The sequence below is a fragment of the Aquarana catesbeiana genome, linkage group LG02 (genome assembly GCF_042186555.1).
Source record: "Aquarana catesbeiana isolate 2022-GZ linkage group LG02, ASM4218655v1, whole genome shotgun sequence".
NCBI lineage: Eukaryota > Metazoa > Chordata > Amphibia > Anura > Ranidae > Aquarana > Aquarana catesbeiana.
In genome coordinates, this window is record NC_133325.1 from 47,024,288 (window position 1) to 47,041,975 (window position 17,688).

Here is a 17,688-nt window from a genome sequence, read left to right on the forward strand (position 1 = left end):
CGCTTTCTAGTCCCGTCATACGTGTTGTACGTCACCGCGTTCTGTATGGTCGGAATTTGGTGTGACCGTGTGTAGGCAAGACAGCTTGAGCAGAATTCCGTCGGAACTCTGCCGGTAAAACCTTCAGAATTTATTCCGACGGCAAAACCGGTTGTGTGTACAGGGCATTAGACTACTGGTGTGGATATAAATGCTTTTGTGGGACCATTTGGGGGAAAAAAATGGGATTATAACTGTCCCCTACTCTATACAAAATAAAAAAAAAAAAAAAGTTTCTCCTTCATTTCATCTTCAATTTCTCTATGACAGACTCAGCAAGCATGTTGGATGTCTGTAGAGAGACCACTGCTTCCACATAGGAAGCACGTGACCTTGTTTGTGGCATGGTGGCAGTAGACAGGCTTTTCTACTCAGGTTGTGGCTGTTTTCTAAAGGAAACAAACTGTCAGGCTTTGCACACCTATTGTTTTGATCAGGGCTTTTTAAGGCAGGAACACAGCGGAATGCAGTACCAGAAAGTCCAACACTGAATATATCTAATGGCAAGGTGTGCCGGGGTGTGCTGAAGGAGGGTCTTTTGATGCTGGCTGCTGGGGGGACCTATCTTCTCTGGGGAGGGGGATCCATTGTTACTGGAGGTATATCAGCTGTCAATGGGGAGGGGGGTGTCTTATGTTGGGAGGGATCTACTATTGAGGGAGGGGTCTATTGATGCAGGCAGCTGGGAGATCTATATTTAGCCGATTAAAACCTAAAGTTCAGATAGGCATACCGTGTATGCTTCTGGACACCTGTCAAGTTTTGACATGTGGCTGTGTCCATGCAGCTACTGCATCTGCTTCCCGTTCCATAGGCTGCCTGTTTGCAGCTCGGGGAAGATGCAGGGCGAAAACCACTGCCCCATTCACACAGTACAGGTATCTGCACCCAGCTAATTGTGGTCTAAAGCAGTGGTCTGCAAACTGCAGCCCGGGGGGTGGATGTGGCCCTTCGGCTGCTTTTAACTGGCCCTGGGGGCATTATTCCTCCCACTGTCAGCAACAGTGGAGCATAGTTCCTGCCGCTGACGCCGATAGTGGGCAATATTCCTCCAACTGACAACAATGACAGGGTACTATTCCTCCACTGACACCAACAATGGGGCACTATTCCTCCCATTGACACCAATGATGGGGCACTATTCTTCCACTGACACCAGTGATGAGGCACTATTCCTCCACTGACACCAGTGATGGGGCACTATTCCTCCCCTGACACCAGTGATGGGGCACTATTCCTCCCCTGACACCAGTGATGGGGCACTATTCCTCCCCTGACACCAGTGATGGGGCACTATTCCTCCCCTGACACCAGTGATGGGGCACTTTTCCTCCACTGACACCAACAATGGGGCACTATTCCTCCCATTGACACCAATGATGAGGCACTATTCCTCCACTGACACCACTGATGGGGCACTATTCCTCCCATTGACACCAATAAAGAGGCACTATTCCTCCACTAAGACCAATGATGGGGTGCTATTTCTCCACTGACACCAACAATGGGGCACTATTCCTCCCACTGACACCAGTAATGGTGCACTATTCCTCCAATTGACACCAATGATAGGGCACTATTCTTCCACTGACACCAGTGATGGGGCACTATTCCTCCCCTGACACCACTGATGGGGCACTATTCCTCCACTGATACCAATGATGGGGCACTATTCCTCCACTGACACCAGCAATGGGGCATTATTCCTCCCACTTACACCAGTGATGGGGCACTATTCCTCCCATTCATACTAACGATGGGACATTATTTCTCCAAGTGACACCTCCCATTGAAACCAATGATGGGACACTATTTATCCAACTGACACCAATGATGGGCCACTATTCCTCCCACTGACTCCAATGATGGGGCACTATTCGATCTATTTACACCAATGATGGGGCACTATTCCTTCCAATGACACCAATGATGGGGCACTATTCCTCTCACTGATACCAATGATGGGGCACTATTCCTCCCACTGATTCCAATGATGGGGCACTATTCCTTCTATTTACACCTGTGATGGGGCACTATTCCTCCCACTGATTATAATGATGAGGCACTATTCCTCCCACCGATAACAATGATGGGGCACTATTCCTTCCACTGATTCCAATGATGTGGCACTATTTCTCCCACTGACACCAATGATGGGGCACTATTCCATCTATTTACACCAGTGATGGGGCACTATTCCTCTCACTGACACCAATGATGGGGCACTATTCCTCCCACTGACACCAATGATAGGGCACTATTCCTACCCCCCCCCCAATACCAATGATGGGGCATTTTGTACTCCCTCTGGCCACAGTCCGGGCCTTTGTAACATATGAAGGACAGCAAAGTGGCCCTTTGTTTAGAAAGTTTGGAGACTCCTGGTCTAAAGGAACCAAAAATCCCTCCACTAATCCCTTGTGAAGTACAGTAGAGCTTTCTTAAATCATCTCAGCAGAATCCCAATGGTTTTTGTTCTCTGAATTGTCAGAGAAATGGAAAAATGCTGAGCTGGCAGATGCATTGCTGGAGTAAGGATAAACAGTATTGCTGCACAAAGGAGGACCTGTCATGCATTAGTAAATGAAAAGCTTTTCTACATTAAGAAAAAATGTACAGAATGAAGAGTGTCAAGCAAAGAGCATCTATTATTTATGTATGTCAGGAACAGATGTCAGCTGAATGAAGTCAGCTCAATGTCCTTATAACAGGTATAATAATAGGAAAATAGAAAATAAATATTTTCTGTGAAGTAACTGAAAAATATATATCAATGTGACATGGAAATAATACGATTTGACACTCTAATATGCAAACTTCATTTTCAGTAAAGGAAACTGGGAGCTGGAACCTTCCTCCCACCCTGGTATTTGTACTTAGGTAGGGAGGGGTTAAAACCTGGGAGAACTCCCCTCTCCATGTAATAGAGGTTGGGAGCGGCGGCTGAAGCCTGTACCGTAGGGTCATCTATGCGCTTGCGGTTGATGCGGTTTTAAGACACTTTTTTGCGGTGCATTTTGTGTTTTTGTACTTGTGTTTTTGCGTTCGTTTTGCTTTTTTTACTTTTTAACAAATTGTGTATAGCTGGTTGTTAAGGAGCAGGCCAGGAAGTCGGGTGCCACGTCCTTAACAACCAATGAGTCATCAGCTGTCAGCGGGGTTCCCCGCTGACAGCTGAATGTAAAAACCAGAATTGCCGGTAATACAAAAATCGGGGGAAAAAAAATGTTTTGAGGTCCCACCCCCCAATCCACACCAAGTCCTTCAGGTCTGGTATGGATTTTGAGGGGAACCCCATGCCAAATATATTTTAAAAAAATGGCGTGGGGTCCCCCCCTAAAATTCATACCAGACCCTTATCTGAGCATAAGGCCATGAAGTCAGAAAAGGGGGGGGGGTGAGCGAGCAGCCCCCCTCCTGAACCATACCAGGCCACATGCCCTCAACATGGAGGGGGGTGCTTTGGGGCAGAACCACCAGCCAGGGTTGTGGGGAAGAGACTCACATTGAGGGCATGTGGCCTGTTATGGTCCCTCCACACCATTTAAAAAAAAAAAAAATTGGCGTGGGGTTCCCTTCAAAATCAATACCAGACCTATAGGCCGGGGGGGGGGGCGCTCACTCATCCCTTCCCTTTCCTGACCTGCCGGGCTGCATGCTCAGATAAGGGTCTGGTATGGATTTTGGGGGGGACCCCACGCCATTTTTTTTTACATTTTGGCATGGGGTTCCCCTCAAAATCAATACCAGACCCAAAGGTTCTGTATGGATTGGGTGGGGACCCCACAACTTTTTTATTGCCAGCAATTCTTGTTTTTTACATTCAGCTTCCCAGCCCACTTCTTAACAACCAGCTATACACAGTTTGTTATGAAAAAAAAATGCAAAACGCATGTAAAACGCATAAAAAAACCTGAAGGAAAAAAGTCCCTGACCCTTTCCACAAATGCACCAGCTGAAAAATGCATAGATGGGAAGGAGTTCCATAGGAAACCATGTTAAATGGACTGCAAAAAGCACAGAAAAACTCATAGGTGTGAACCTAACGTCAGTTCTTTAAAAATCTGGAAATTGAATAACAGTGATTTGTCACCTATCAAAAAGATCACATTACTCCACCAGACAATACTTTAATCTGCTTTTCTTTTCACAAGAATAGCACCATCTTTGTTCAGGCATCATCGAGGGGCGGCATTTTATCTATTCATGATACAATTTCCAAACTTGGTCAACTCACAAGCATGTTCACGAGTCAGCTGAGAGATAGCTTGCACGCCACGTCAAAATGTTGACCCATTCAACAGCTACACCCTTGTGGGAATATGAAGGAACACAATTCAAGTAGCGTGCAATATGGGAAATCCAATCCAAAAAGTCAAAATATCTCTTTTAATGCACAGACATCAGCAGCAGAAGTATACAGAAACCAGAATGACCGGCACAAGTCCTTTATCAAGCAAGAAGCACAAGCGAAAATTGTCACACGAGCTTCATTAATGGTGGACAAAATGCAGAGACTTCTGGTAGCCAAATAGGCAAGTTCAACTGGACTTGTTCTGTAATGTTTTGTAATGTTCTATCTACCTATCTATCTTTATATCAATATATCAATCATTATATATCTCTTGATCTATCTATCTATCTATCTATCTATCTATCTATCTATCTATCTATCTATCTATCTATCTATCTATCTATCTATCTATCTATCTATCTATCTTTTAGTTTATTTATGTCTCTTTCTATCACAACTTTATACTGTACATTAGTCATCTTTAGCTTGCATTCCAGCTAGCATAATGCTGCAGTATTTCAGGCTGACAGGTACATACTGAGCACCTGCTGGGAGGAAGCTACAAGCAGCATCAACAGGAACTGTCATCCGCATGTGACCCCGGAGTCCCTGGCCGAGGACTCAGAATTTCTATGTACTGTGACATGCTACATTCACTTCTGAAATGATTCCAACACAGACTGCAGCACTCGGCATCAGGAAATAAAGGCGGCGGAGCAGAAGGGTACAATCTCCATAGTCCTGATTTAAATGATGCTTTAATAGAGACTGTTTATCTCTAGCCTCAAAAATAATTATTATAGGCAGAAATAAGTAACTGCTCAGAATTAGAAACTGACCAAGACTGCCGCAGTCTGCAGTGATTTGAAGCAGAGGAGGGGCAGTTTATTTCTTAAAGGATCACTCCACTCAAAACTGAGAGTTGCTGGAACTATATATCACCGGCTGGTTTCTTATTCCTTTGGGGCAGTGAGATCTCGGCACTCGTGTTCCCAGCTCCACCTACCTGCATAGGCGTGCGCACAGGGTGTGCCGGGTGCGCCCAGGCACACCCTAATCACCCTACGTGCATAAGTATTATCGCTCTGTGTAGCAGCAGGAACATGTGAAAGATCTACCCCTTACTGGCTCTGTCATAAGAGAAGTGTCTATGCTCTTCTCTTTCACTGTGCAGGCAGAGAGATCAATTTGCCGGGGTCATATATATATATGTAGACACATGCATGTGTGTTTGAGCTTTAGGGTGCACACCCTAATGCAATAGGCTGCGCACACCTATGCCTACCTGTCATCTCTTTGTCGGAGACTCTCCCTGGTTTTTATGTTTACATTACAATGAGTGTGGCAGGAGGAGTTGTGGCTGTGGCAGTGGCCTATTCAAATCAACTCCCCCCCCCCCCATGACAGAGACATTTGTTTTGGATGGACTGATACATTAAACCCTTTAGAGACTGATGACATACAGTAACTTCTAGCTGAATTGCCCTTTGCCTCCGAGCCGGAAAAAAAGCTATTTTCTTCCCTGGTGTGTTGGCACAATGCAGGAATGGGTACAACCAAGGATTTTCCTTCTTTCCACTAAAATTGAGAGATTTCTGCAACATTTAGACATTTTGGAACAATGCATTGTGCACCGAGTGATCAGGGAAGAAGAAATTCGTGGAACTCCAGGTCAACTGAAACATTTGCCTAAATACACTGTATGCTTTAAAGTGGAACTAAACCCTCTTATCCTTTTCAGCCAAGGAAGCTGCCACCTTAGTCTTTGTTTAAACTGCAACTGCCATGGTTCTACACATGTGATCAGTTCTGACACCAGCCATTGGATAGTTTGACAATTTGACAAACAAATTTAACAGTTAGCAATACCAGCATTCCAGGAATGGAACTGGGTTTAGTTCCACTTTAAAAAAGATATTCTGTTAAATATTTTTTTAATCTCTCTTTGTGTTCTTAGTTGGTACATGTAGATCTTGGTGGTGCAGTCGTGTAGCTTTTACTTCCTGTGGAGGGCTGACAATGCTGCTGAATTTGCAGCAGCATTGTCGGCCCTCTGATGGGTATTTCCTAATCACTTTCAATAGTGACGTCATCACGCCAGTGTCCATAGCTCTATAGGTGTGATAGGCTGGCAGGAAATCCATGCCCACCAGCACCAGGGAAAGGGGGTTACATTGGAGGTTTAACCTCTTCCCGTCCGCACTATAGCCGAATGACAGCTACAGCGCGGACCTACTTTGCCGGGAGGGCGTCAATAGACGTCCTCCCGTGCTCCAGCGGCCTGCACACCCCCTGCAGGGGGCGCGTGGCGCGCTCTGTGATCAGCGAGTCTATGAGACTCAGCTGATCACAGATCGGAGTAAGGGATCGATCCCGACCCCTTACCACATGATCAGCTGTCAGCCAATGACAGCTGATCATGTGATGTAAACAGAGCCGGTAGTCGGCTATTTTTTCTCCTCACACTGATAGCGTGAGGAGAAAAAAAAAAGCCGATCACAGGTGGCTGTGAATGGGACATCAGTCCCGATCGTGGAGAGGCTCTGCAGAGTCATTTGTGCCCACCTGTGCCACCTGCCAGTGCCACCTACCAGTGCCCACCAGCGCCACCTACCAGTGTCCACAGTGTCACCTATAAATGTCACCATTCAGTGCCTCATCAGCAGTACTGCCTATCAGTGCCTAACAGTGCCCATCAGTGTCACCTATCAGTGTCCATCAGTGCCATCTATCAGTGTCCATCAGTGCCACCCATCAGTGAAACTCATCAGTGACACCCATCAGTGCCACCTATCAGGGTCTATCAGTGTTGCCTTATCTGTGCCTATCAGTGCAGCTAATCAGTGCCCATCAGTGCAGCATATCAGTGCCCATCAGTGCAGCCTCATCAGCGAATATAAATGAAGGAGAAAAATTACCTGTTTGCCAAATTTTATAACAAACTATGAAACATGTTTTTTTTTTTTTTTTTCAAAAATTTCTGTCTTTTTTTGTTTGTTTAGCAAATAATAAAAACGCAAGTGGTGATTAAATACCACCAAAAGAAAGCTCTATTTGTGTGAAAAAAATGATAAAAATTTCATTTGGGTACAGTGTTGCATGACCGCGCAATTGTCATTCAAAGTGTGACAGCTCTGAAAGTTAACAATTGGTCTGGGCTGGAAGGGGGTTTAAGTGCCCGGTAAGTAAGTGGTTAAAATCTTATGACTGAATAAAACAAAGTTATTTATTTGGCGTTTTCTTTTTTTTCTTTCTTTTTTTTCTTTTATATATGTGGGAGTGTCAGAGCAATAGGCAAGTAAGATTTAACAGATGGGTTTGTGTAACCTTTTCATCTACTTTAAAGTGGTTGTAAACCTCAGATATGAAATATGAACAAATAATATGTTGTTATAGTGTGTACCTGTCTCAATTAAGAGTACAAAGTGTCATTTCTGTCTACTGCCTGGGATCTGCTATCGGCATGAATCACTTCTAACAAGTTTTCCTGACACCAAGAGTAAAAAGGTGACAGGGGAGGGACCTCCAACAGATTGACAGCCTCAGCTCTGTTCCTGGCTCTGAAGAAGAAGGCCAGTCCTTCGAAACACGTCAGGATCTCACCCAGGACCCCCCATTTCCAGGATTGGTGAGTCGAGCAACCGATGAGAGATAGCCACACATGTGGCCTTACGAGCGTCTTTTTAACTTATGTTTATGAGTAGACATCTTTATGATTTTATTCATATCTTTTAATCAATCTGTTGGATAATGCACTAGGCCAGTGCGCCCTCTTTTCATTTTCTATTCTCTCAGCTCTGTTCCTGTGTGCTGTGTTAAGGGGGATGTGTCCCTTCCCTCCAATCAGCTCTCAGAGCTCTTCTCACTGAGCTAGCGGAGTCCGTCTAGCAGATCCGCCTAGGGTTGCCAACTGTCCGGATTTACCCGGACAGTCCAGGTTTTGAATCATGTGTCCGGGTTCCAGTCCGCCTTAAACCTGGACACAATATTCAGACAGAAATGTGTCTGGGAACAGTGCCTGACAGGAGGGTGAGGGGCGGAATTATCAGAGTCGCAGCAGTCGCACTTGCGACTGAGCCCTGCAGTTCCGCCACTTCAGGGGGGCCCGCCGCCCACCCGTCTGTCAGTGTGAGGGGCCCACCTATCCTGTCCATTATGTCTGTGCTGTGGTACTGAGAGGCCTGCCGTGCCGCTTGTCCATTCGAGGTGGTGGTGGGAGAGGATGGCACCACCGCTGCCACCCCCCCTCAAGTACCACCGATGCCACCCCCCTCAAGTACTACCGTTGCTACCCCCCAAGTACAACCCCCCTCAACACCACCGCTGCCACCCCCTCAAGTATCATCGCTGCCACCCCCTCAAGGACCACCACTGCCAACCCCCCTCAAGTACCACCGCTGCTACCCCCCTCAAGTACCACCGTTGCCACCCCCCCATAAGTACCACCCCCCTCAACATCACCGCTGCCACTCCCCCAACACCACCGCTGCCAACCCCCCTCAAGTACCACCGCAGCCACCCCCCTCAACATCACCGCTGCCACCCCCCCTCAGAACCACCGCTGCCACCCCCCTCAAGTACCACCCCCCTCAACATCACCGCTGCCACCCCGCTCAACACCACCACTGCCACCCCCCCTCAAGTACCACCACTGCCACCCCCCTCAAGTACCACTGCTGCCATCCCCCCTCAATATCACCGCTGCCACCCCCCTCAAGTACCACCGCTGCCACCCCCCTCAATATCACCGCTGCCACCCCCTCAAGTACCACCACTGCCACCCCCCCTCAGCACCACCGCTGCCACCCCCCTCAGCACCACCGCTGCCACCCCCCCCAACACCAGCGCTGCCACCTACCCTCAAGTACCACCACTGCCACCCCCCCTCAACACCACCACTGCCACCCCCCTCAACATCACTGCTGCCACCACCCCTCAATTACCACCGCTACCACCCCTCAACTACCACTGCTGCCACTCCCCTCAAGTACCACCACTGCCACTCCCCCTCAAGTACCACCGCTGCCACCCCCCTCAAGTACCACCGCTGCCACCCCCCCTCAAGTACCACCGTTGCCACCCACCCAACACCACCGCTGCCACCCCCCTCCAGTACCAGCGCTGCCACCCCCTCTCAATATCACCGCTGCCACCCCCTCAAGTACCACCACTGCCACCCCCCTCAGCACCACCGCTACCAACCCCCCCCTCAGCACCACCGCTGCCACTTCCCCTCAAGTACCACCACTACCACCCCCCCTCAGCACCACCGCTGCCACTTCCCCTTAAGTACCACCACTACCACCCCCCCTCAACACCACCGCTGCCACCCCCCTCAACATCACTGCTGCCACAACCCCTCAACTACCACCGCTACCACCCCTCAACTACCACCGCTGCCACCCCCCTCAAGTACCACCGCAGGCACCCCCCTCAACACCACCGCTGCCACCCCCCCCTCAACTACCACCACTGCCACCCCCCTCAACACCACCGCTGCCACCCCCCTCAACATCACTGCTGCCACCACCCCTCAACTACCACCGCTACCACCCCTCAACTACCACTGCTGCCACCCCCTCAAGTACCACCACTGCCACTCCCCCTCAACACCACCGCTGCCACCCCCCCTCAAGTACCACCGCTGCCACCCCCCCTCAAGTACCACCGCTGCCACCCCCCCTTAAGTACCACCGTTGCCACCCCCCAACACCACCGCTGCCACCCCCCTCCAGCACCACCGCTGCCACCCCTCCTCAATATCACCGCTGCCACCCCCCTCAAGTACCACTGCTGCCATCCCCCCTCAATATAACCGCTGCCACCCCCCTCAAGTACCACTGCTGCCACCCCCTCAATATCACTGCTGCCACCCCCTCAAGTACCACCACTGCCACCCCCCCTCAGCACCACCGCTGCCACCCCCTGGCCTCAGCACCACCGCTGCCAACCCCCCCTCAACACCACCACTGCCACCTACCCTCCAGTACCACCACTGCCACCCCACCTCAACACCACTGCTGCCACCCCCCTCAACATCACTGCTGCCACCACCCCTCAACTACTACTGCTGCCACTCCCCTCAAGTACCACCACTGCCACTCCCCCTCAACACCACCGCTGCCACCCCCCCCTCAAGTACCACCGCTGCCACCCCCCCTCAAGTACCACCCCCCCTCAAGTACCACCGCTGCCACCCCCCCTCAAGTACCACCGTTGCCACCCCCCCAACACCACTGCTGCCACCCCCCTCCAGCACCAGCGCTGCCACCCCCCCTCAATATCACCGCTGCCACCCCCTCAAGTACCACCACTGCCACCCCCCTCAGCACCACCGCTACCAACCCCCCCTCAGCACCACTGCTGCCACTTACCCTCAAGTACCACCACTACCACCCCCCCTGAACACCACCACTGCCACTTCCCCTTAAGTACCACCACTACCACCCCCCCTCAACATCATCGCTGCCACCCCTCTCAAGTACCACCTCTGCCACCCCCCTCAACATCACTGCTGCCACAACCCCTCAACTACCACCGCTACCACCCCTCAACTACCACCGCTGCCACCCCCCCCAACTACCACCACTGCCACCCCCCCTCAACACCACCGCTGCCACCCCCCTTAACATCACTGCTGCCACCACCCCTCAACTACCACCGCTACCACCCCTCAACTACCACTGCTGCCATCCCTCTCAAGTACCACCACTGCCACTCCCCCTCAACACCACCGCTGCTACCCCCCCTCAAGTACCACCACTGCCACCCCCCCTCAAGTACCACCGTTGCCACCCCCCCAACACCACCGCTGCCACCCCCCTCCAGCACCGCCGCTGCCACCCCTCCTCAATATCACCGCTGCCACCTCCCTCAAGTACCACTGCTGCCATCCCCCCTCAATATAACCGCTGCCACCCCCCTCAAGTACCACTGCTGCCACCCCCCTCAAGTACCACTGCTGCCACCCCCTCAAGTACCACCACTGCCACCGCCCTCAGCACCACCGCTGCCACCCCCTGGCCTCAGCACCACCGCTGCCAACCCCCCCTCAACACCACCACTGCCACCTACCCTCCAGTACCACCACTACCACCCCCCCTCAACACCACCGCTGCCACCCCCCTTAACATCACTGCTGCCACCACCCCTCAACTACCACCGCTACCACCCCTCAACTACCACTGCTGCCATCCCCCTCAAGTACCACCACTGCCACTCCCCCTCAACACCACCGCTGCTACCCCCCCTCAAGTACCACCGCTGCCACCCCCCCTCAAGTACCACCGTTGCCACCCCCCCAACACCACCGCTGCCACCCCCCTCCAGCACCACCGCTGCCACCCCCCCTCAATATCACCGCTGCCACCCCCTCAAGTAACACCACTGCCACCCCCCTCAGCACCACCGCTGCCAACCCCCCCTCAGCACCACCGCTGCCACTTCCCCTCAAGTACCACCACTACCACCCCCCCTCAGCACCACCGCTGCCACTTCCCCTTTAAGTACCACCACTACCACCCCCCCTCAACACCACCTCTTCCACCCCCCTCAACATCACTGCTGCCACAACCCCTCAACTACCACCGCTACCACCCCTCAACTACCACCGCTGCCACCCCCCTCAAGTACCACCGCAGGCACCCCCCTCAACACCACCGCTGCCACCCCCCCTCAACTACCACCGCTGCCACCCCCCTCATGTACCACCGCTGCCAGCACCCCTCAACTACCACCGCTGCCATCCCCCTCAACTACCACCGCTGCCACCCCCCCAGCACCACCGCTGCCGCCCCCTCAAAACCACTGCTGCCACCCCCCCCAAAAAAGTATCAAAATCATGCATTTTGGCAGGGGGGGGCTTCATGATTTCTTGCACGGGGCCCTGAAGTTTCTAGTTACGCCTCTGGTGAGGGGGCACTATGCATTCCACATTACTATTCTCTTTGGAGCTCCCAAAGGTGTCCAAGGTCTGTTACAATCCTATAGTGTATGCTGAAAAACTAAAAATGTGCTGTGCGCCGCTAAAGTGTTCGGGTTTGGCTTTAAGAAAAAGTGGCAACCCGAGATCCGCCCCGTGTGAAAGGGGCCATAGGGTTATAGAAGCACCAATAAACTATACTCGACCTGCTATTAGCAACAATATTTTGCTTTACTTTAAAAATAAATATAAAAACTTTTATTGAAAAAAATATAATAAAGAAAAACAGCAACAAAAGTTGAATAAAAAGTATATAAATAACACGCAAAAAAAAAGGAAGTTAAATCACAAAATGGCATATACCAGGGGTCTCCAAACTTTCTAAAGAAAGGGACATTTTACCGTCCTTCAGACTTTAGGGGGGCTGACTGTGCTTAGTGGGAGTAAACAATGCCCGATCTTTGGTATTACGGGGAGAAATAGTTGGTATCAGTGGGAGGAATAGTTCCCCATTGTTGGTGTCAGTGGGAGGAAAAGTTCCCCATTGTTGGTGTCAGTGGAAGAAATAGTGCCCCATTGTTGGTGTCAGTGGAAAAAATAGTGCCGCATTGTTGGTGTCAGTGGAAGAAATAGTGCTGCATTGTTGGTGTCAGTGGAAGAAATAGTGTCCCATTGTTGGTGTCAGTGGGAGGAATAGTGCCCCATTGTTGGTGTCAGTGGAAGAAATAGTGTCCCATTGTTGGTGTCAGTGAAAGAAATAGTGCCACATTGTTGGTGTCAGTCTAAAAAATAGTGTCACATTGTTGGTGTCAGTGGAAGAAATAGTGTCCCATTGTTGGTGTCAGTAGGAGGAATAGTGCCCCATTGTTGGTGTCAGTGGAAGAAATAGTGTCCCATTGTTGGTGTCAGTGGAAGAAATAGTGTCCCATGGTTGGTGTCAGTGGCAGGAACTATGCCTTAAGGGCCGGATAAAAGCGAGCAAAGGGCCACATCCGGCCCCAGGGCCGCAGTTTGGAAACCACTGGCATAAACGAAAGTACCTAAACACACCCCCCAAAACAAAAACATGCCCTCTAATTAAAGAGAGAAATTACATTTTTTTTGTTGTTTTTATTTTAAGTCTAAATAGTTGAAAGAGTGAAATTGTAAGGGAAAGCAGTCATTTCATGGTAAAATCAATGTCGCCAAAATCACGGCGCTCACCTTTACGGTACAACAAGAGAAAAGAGCTGCGGCTTACCTTACAGCCAAACATCAAAGACAAAGTATTGTTGGTACATGCAACTTTGCAGTGGCAAATCATTGGTGTAAAATGGGCTGAATAGTACCACCGGGGGGGACATTCCATTTACAGCTGGAGCAGCGCCATCCTTCCTAGTCACCCATCCAGGTCACAGGGGAACGCCGGCGAGCAACATATGCCATTCACAAGTAAGGCAGCTTCTGCTATCAGCGAGGGATTCACAGCGTTCCATTCAGGTGTTAAAAGAATTCTCGGGTGATGATGCAGGACTTAATAGGAATTCCCTCTTTCCACGGGCAATTGAGTTCTAGCAGGTGAAAAAAAAAAAAAAAAGTAATAAGGAACAAATCAGCATGCCAAAAGCACCCAAGCCTTGTACGACGGGAGGCGATAGGAATTTTAGATTTTTTTTCCAGTCCTGCGTTTTTTTTTTTTTTGTTTTTTTTTTTTATTATTTCATCGGAAAACTGCAAATGCAGCTTTGGGAGTCAGCCAGCCGGCTACTGCAATCCATAGTGGGAAGACCTGCAGAAAATCCTCAGCATCGCAAACGGTATCCCCTGGCTAAAAGAGAATGGCATCACTGGGGGGAAAGCGGGAGCTAGGTCCAGGGGGGTTCTAGTCCTCTGCCCAGCAACTGGGAAGCACAGCTGCATGAAGTGATCCCCCTTACAGATAGCAGCCACTGCAATGGCCAGGCTCTGCTCATTCCCCTTCACAGACTTTACTTCCAGGCATCCTCTGACAGATCAAAGCCAGCGAATAATTCTAGAGCTGAGACAGGAGAGAGAGAGAGAGAGAGAGAGACTGCAGGAAGAGCCAGAGCTTGGTTTTTCCTGCAGAGCAGCCTGAACCGTGAGCATCGCTCGACTATAAATAATACACGTTTTTTTTTTTTTTGTGGCCGAACAGATGTGCGGGCTGATTAATTGGAGGCGATCAATTCGAAACGTTGTCAGCGTTAATGCATTGTTTTTTTAAAAAAAAACAAAAATTCTTCCGTTACGTGGGAAGGAAGATTGGGGTGTTTTAGGGCAGTTTAACGGCTTCAGCCCCGGAAGATTTGGCTGCTGAATGACCGGGCCGTTTTTTTTGCGATTCGGCACTGCGTCGCTTTAACTGACAATTGCGCGGTCGTGCGGCGCTGCACGGAAACAAAATTGACGTTCTTTTTTTCCCACACAAAAAGAGCTTTCTTTTGGTGGTATTTGATCACCTTTGCGTTTTTTTTTAAAAAAAAGAGCAACAATTTTGAAAAAAACACAATATTTTGTACTTTTTGCTATAATAAATATCCCCATTTTTTTTTAAAAAAAGCAAATTTTTTCCTCAGTTTAGGCTGATTTATGTTCTTCGACATATTTTTGGTAATAAAAATCGCAATAAGCGTATATTGATTGGTTTGCGCAAAAGTTATAGCGTCTACAAAATAGGGGATAGATTTATAGCTTTTTTTTTTTTTTTATTACTAGAAATGGCGGCGATATGCGATTTTTATTGGCACTGCGACATTATGGCAGACACATCGGACACTTTTGACACATTTTTGGGACCATTGCCATTTATACAGCGTTCAGTGCTATAAAAATGCACTGATTACAGTAAAAATGTCACTGGCAGGGAAGGGGTTACCACTAGGGGGCGATCAAGGGGTTAACTGTGTTCCCTCTCTGTGTTCTAACTGTAGGGGGGATGGGACTGTGTAGGGGAGATGACAGATCGCTGTTCATACTATGTATGAACACACGATCTGTCTCTTCTCCCCTCAGAGAACCAAAAACTGTGTGTTTACACACACAGATCCCGGTTCTCGATGTGTCACAGGCGATCGAGGGAGCCTGGCAGTCATCGCGCCCGCCGGGCACTCACATTGGCTCCGGGGGGGGCGAGCAGCGGGCGTGCGTGCGCCCCTAGTGGCCACAGGGTGAAGCGACGTAACATAATGTAGTTTCTCCCAGCTGTGCCATTCTGCGGCTGTAAAACTACGGCAGCTGGTCGGCGAGTGGTTAATGACCAGGCCATTTTTTGCGATACGGCACTGCGTCACTTTAACTGACAATTGCGCGGTCGTGCGATGCTGTTTCCAAATAAAATTGATGTTCTTTTTTTCCCACAAATAGAGCTTTCTTTTGGTGCTATTTTTTTTATTTTTTTTGGTGCTCCAGGTGAGGCACAAACTCACAACCTTGGAATTGTACATTTGGTGGTATTTGATCACCTCTGCGCTTTTTATTTTTTGCGCTATAAACAAAAAAAAGAACAGCAATTTTGAAAAAAAAAAAAGTTACATAGTAGGTGAGGTTGAAAAAAGACACAAGTCCATCAAGTCCAACCTATGTGTGTGATTATGTGTCAGTATTATATATTTTACTTTCTGCTATAATACATATCCAAAAAAAAAGACATTGCGGTGGACAAATCTGACACTTTTTGGGGACCAGTGACACCAATACAGTGATCAGGGCTATAAAAATGCACTGATTACTGAATAAATGGCACTGGCAGGGAAGGGATTAACACTAGGGGCGATCAAAGGGTTAAATGTTCCCTAGGGAGGTGTTTACTAACTGTGTTGGGCAGTGTGACCCTAAAAGAAAAGAGAGATCCGTAATTTAGCTTAGCTGAATCACAAGATCTCTCTTTCCCTTCCTGACAGATCCGCCGTTTGCCTTGTTTACACAGGCAGGCGAGCTGATCCATCTCTCCTGTGAACGATCGATGGGTCGCGGCGGCCCTCGAGTCCTGCGAGACCCGCTGATTGGCTCCCGCTGTGTCTAATCACAGCGGGAGCGGCACGCTCCCCTAAACCATGTGCACGAAATCACGTACAGGTACGTGATTTTGCGCAGCCGGGCCGCTGTGCTACAAGTAACAGCACCCACAACCAGGCACATCTAGGCGTTTGTATTTAGGGAATGATGAACTTGGATAGGGATGGGAGAGAGGGATACCCCAGACTGGAGAAACACTGTAGAACTAAAAAAAACTGAGGATTGCTAAGTCTCTGGCTGCCCAGAAACAGGTTGCATACCTCCCAACATTTTGAGATGGGAATGAGGGACACCTACTTTCAAACGTATGTAGGCATAGGCAGGGGCGGACTGACAACTCATGGGGCCCCTGGGCAATAGGAGATTATGGGGCCCCCGGGCAATAAGAGAAAATTATGGGGCCCCCGGGCAATAGGAGATTATGGAGCCCCCAGGCAATAGGAGATTATGGGGTCCCCAGGCAATAGATTATGGGGCCACACACTATACACACACATATAGTATACACACACAGACACACAGTATATACACACACAGAATACACATACACACACTGAAAAGGTACTGGAGAGGCGGGCTGCTATAATCTTGGGATTTTTAAAAAAACACAGATTTTTACATACTATCCCTGGTTTTATTGAGGCTGGCAACCCTGATGGGGCCTCTTAGTGGCATGGGGCCCTCGGGCAGTGCCCGAGTGCCCGAATGGTCAGTCTGCCCCTGGGCATAGGACACGCCCCCTGACACACACCGTTAGAGGAGAATTAACCAACAAAAGGTTAATTAAATGCACAAGGACTTTTTTTATCACTACTATTCCTTTATATTGGCTTTTGGTATTTACAAATGCAGCAATTTAGAAATTGGAAGAAAGGTTTAGCACTGGAAAACACTTTTTGAAAGATAAAAAGTGCATTTTATATACATCTATATAGATCAGACCAAAATGAGGGACAAATGCGGAGGAATGAGGGACAGAGGGACATTGCTCCAAATCAGGGACAGTCCCTCGAAATCAGGGACAGTTGGGAAGTATGATGGTTGCGAGCTTTATTGCTCAAGCTATATGTTGTAATATCCTGAAGAACCCTTTTAGAAAGTAGTGCTGGTGAAAAGTAGCAGCAGTAGTAGTTAAAGTAGTAGTACAAAGCTTGGCTGTCTTGCACTGCACCTGGCTGCACTAGTTCAGTCACTGAGAGCTGGTGTCCTACTCGCTCCTGGCAGCACCTGGACCTGCCTGGTGGGGTTGTCACCTCTGTAGTCACCTCTCTTGAAGGTATGCCTGAATTAAGCACTCACTCACGTGAGAAGTTTCCTGACTCCAGATTTGAGCCTCCACTCAAACTCTGACTCAGGCCTCCTCTCTCTTCAGTGGGCCCCTCCGCTGAGCCCTGCTGGGACCCTGACGTCTTCCAAAAAG

The 17,688-nt window shown here is 49.3% G+C and overlaps 1 protein-coding gene across 7 annotated transcripts in view; it reads right to left on the reverse strand.

Annotated features, from left to right (window-relative positions):
* DLG2 (discs large MAGUK scaffold protein 2) overlaps window positions 1-17,688 on the reverse strand; it is a 2,047,541-nt gene that overhangs the window by 1,304,524 nt on the left and 725,329 nt on the right. The window contains exon 1 of one of the 7 annotated variants that reach the window (XM_073612836.1): window positions 13,495-14,387. The exons of 5 other annotated variants lie outside the window; for them this stretch is intronic. In XM_073612836.1, coding sequence (XP_073468937.1) covers window positions 13,495-13,602 — 108 coding nt within the window. In that variant the 5' untranslated portion in view covers window positions 13,603-14,387. Of the gene's footprint in view, window positions 1-13,494; window positions 14,388-17,688 lie in introns of those variants that run through there. One more of the 7 variants, XM_073612844.1, reaches the window with a different exon arrangement.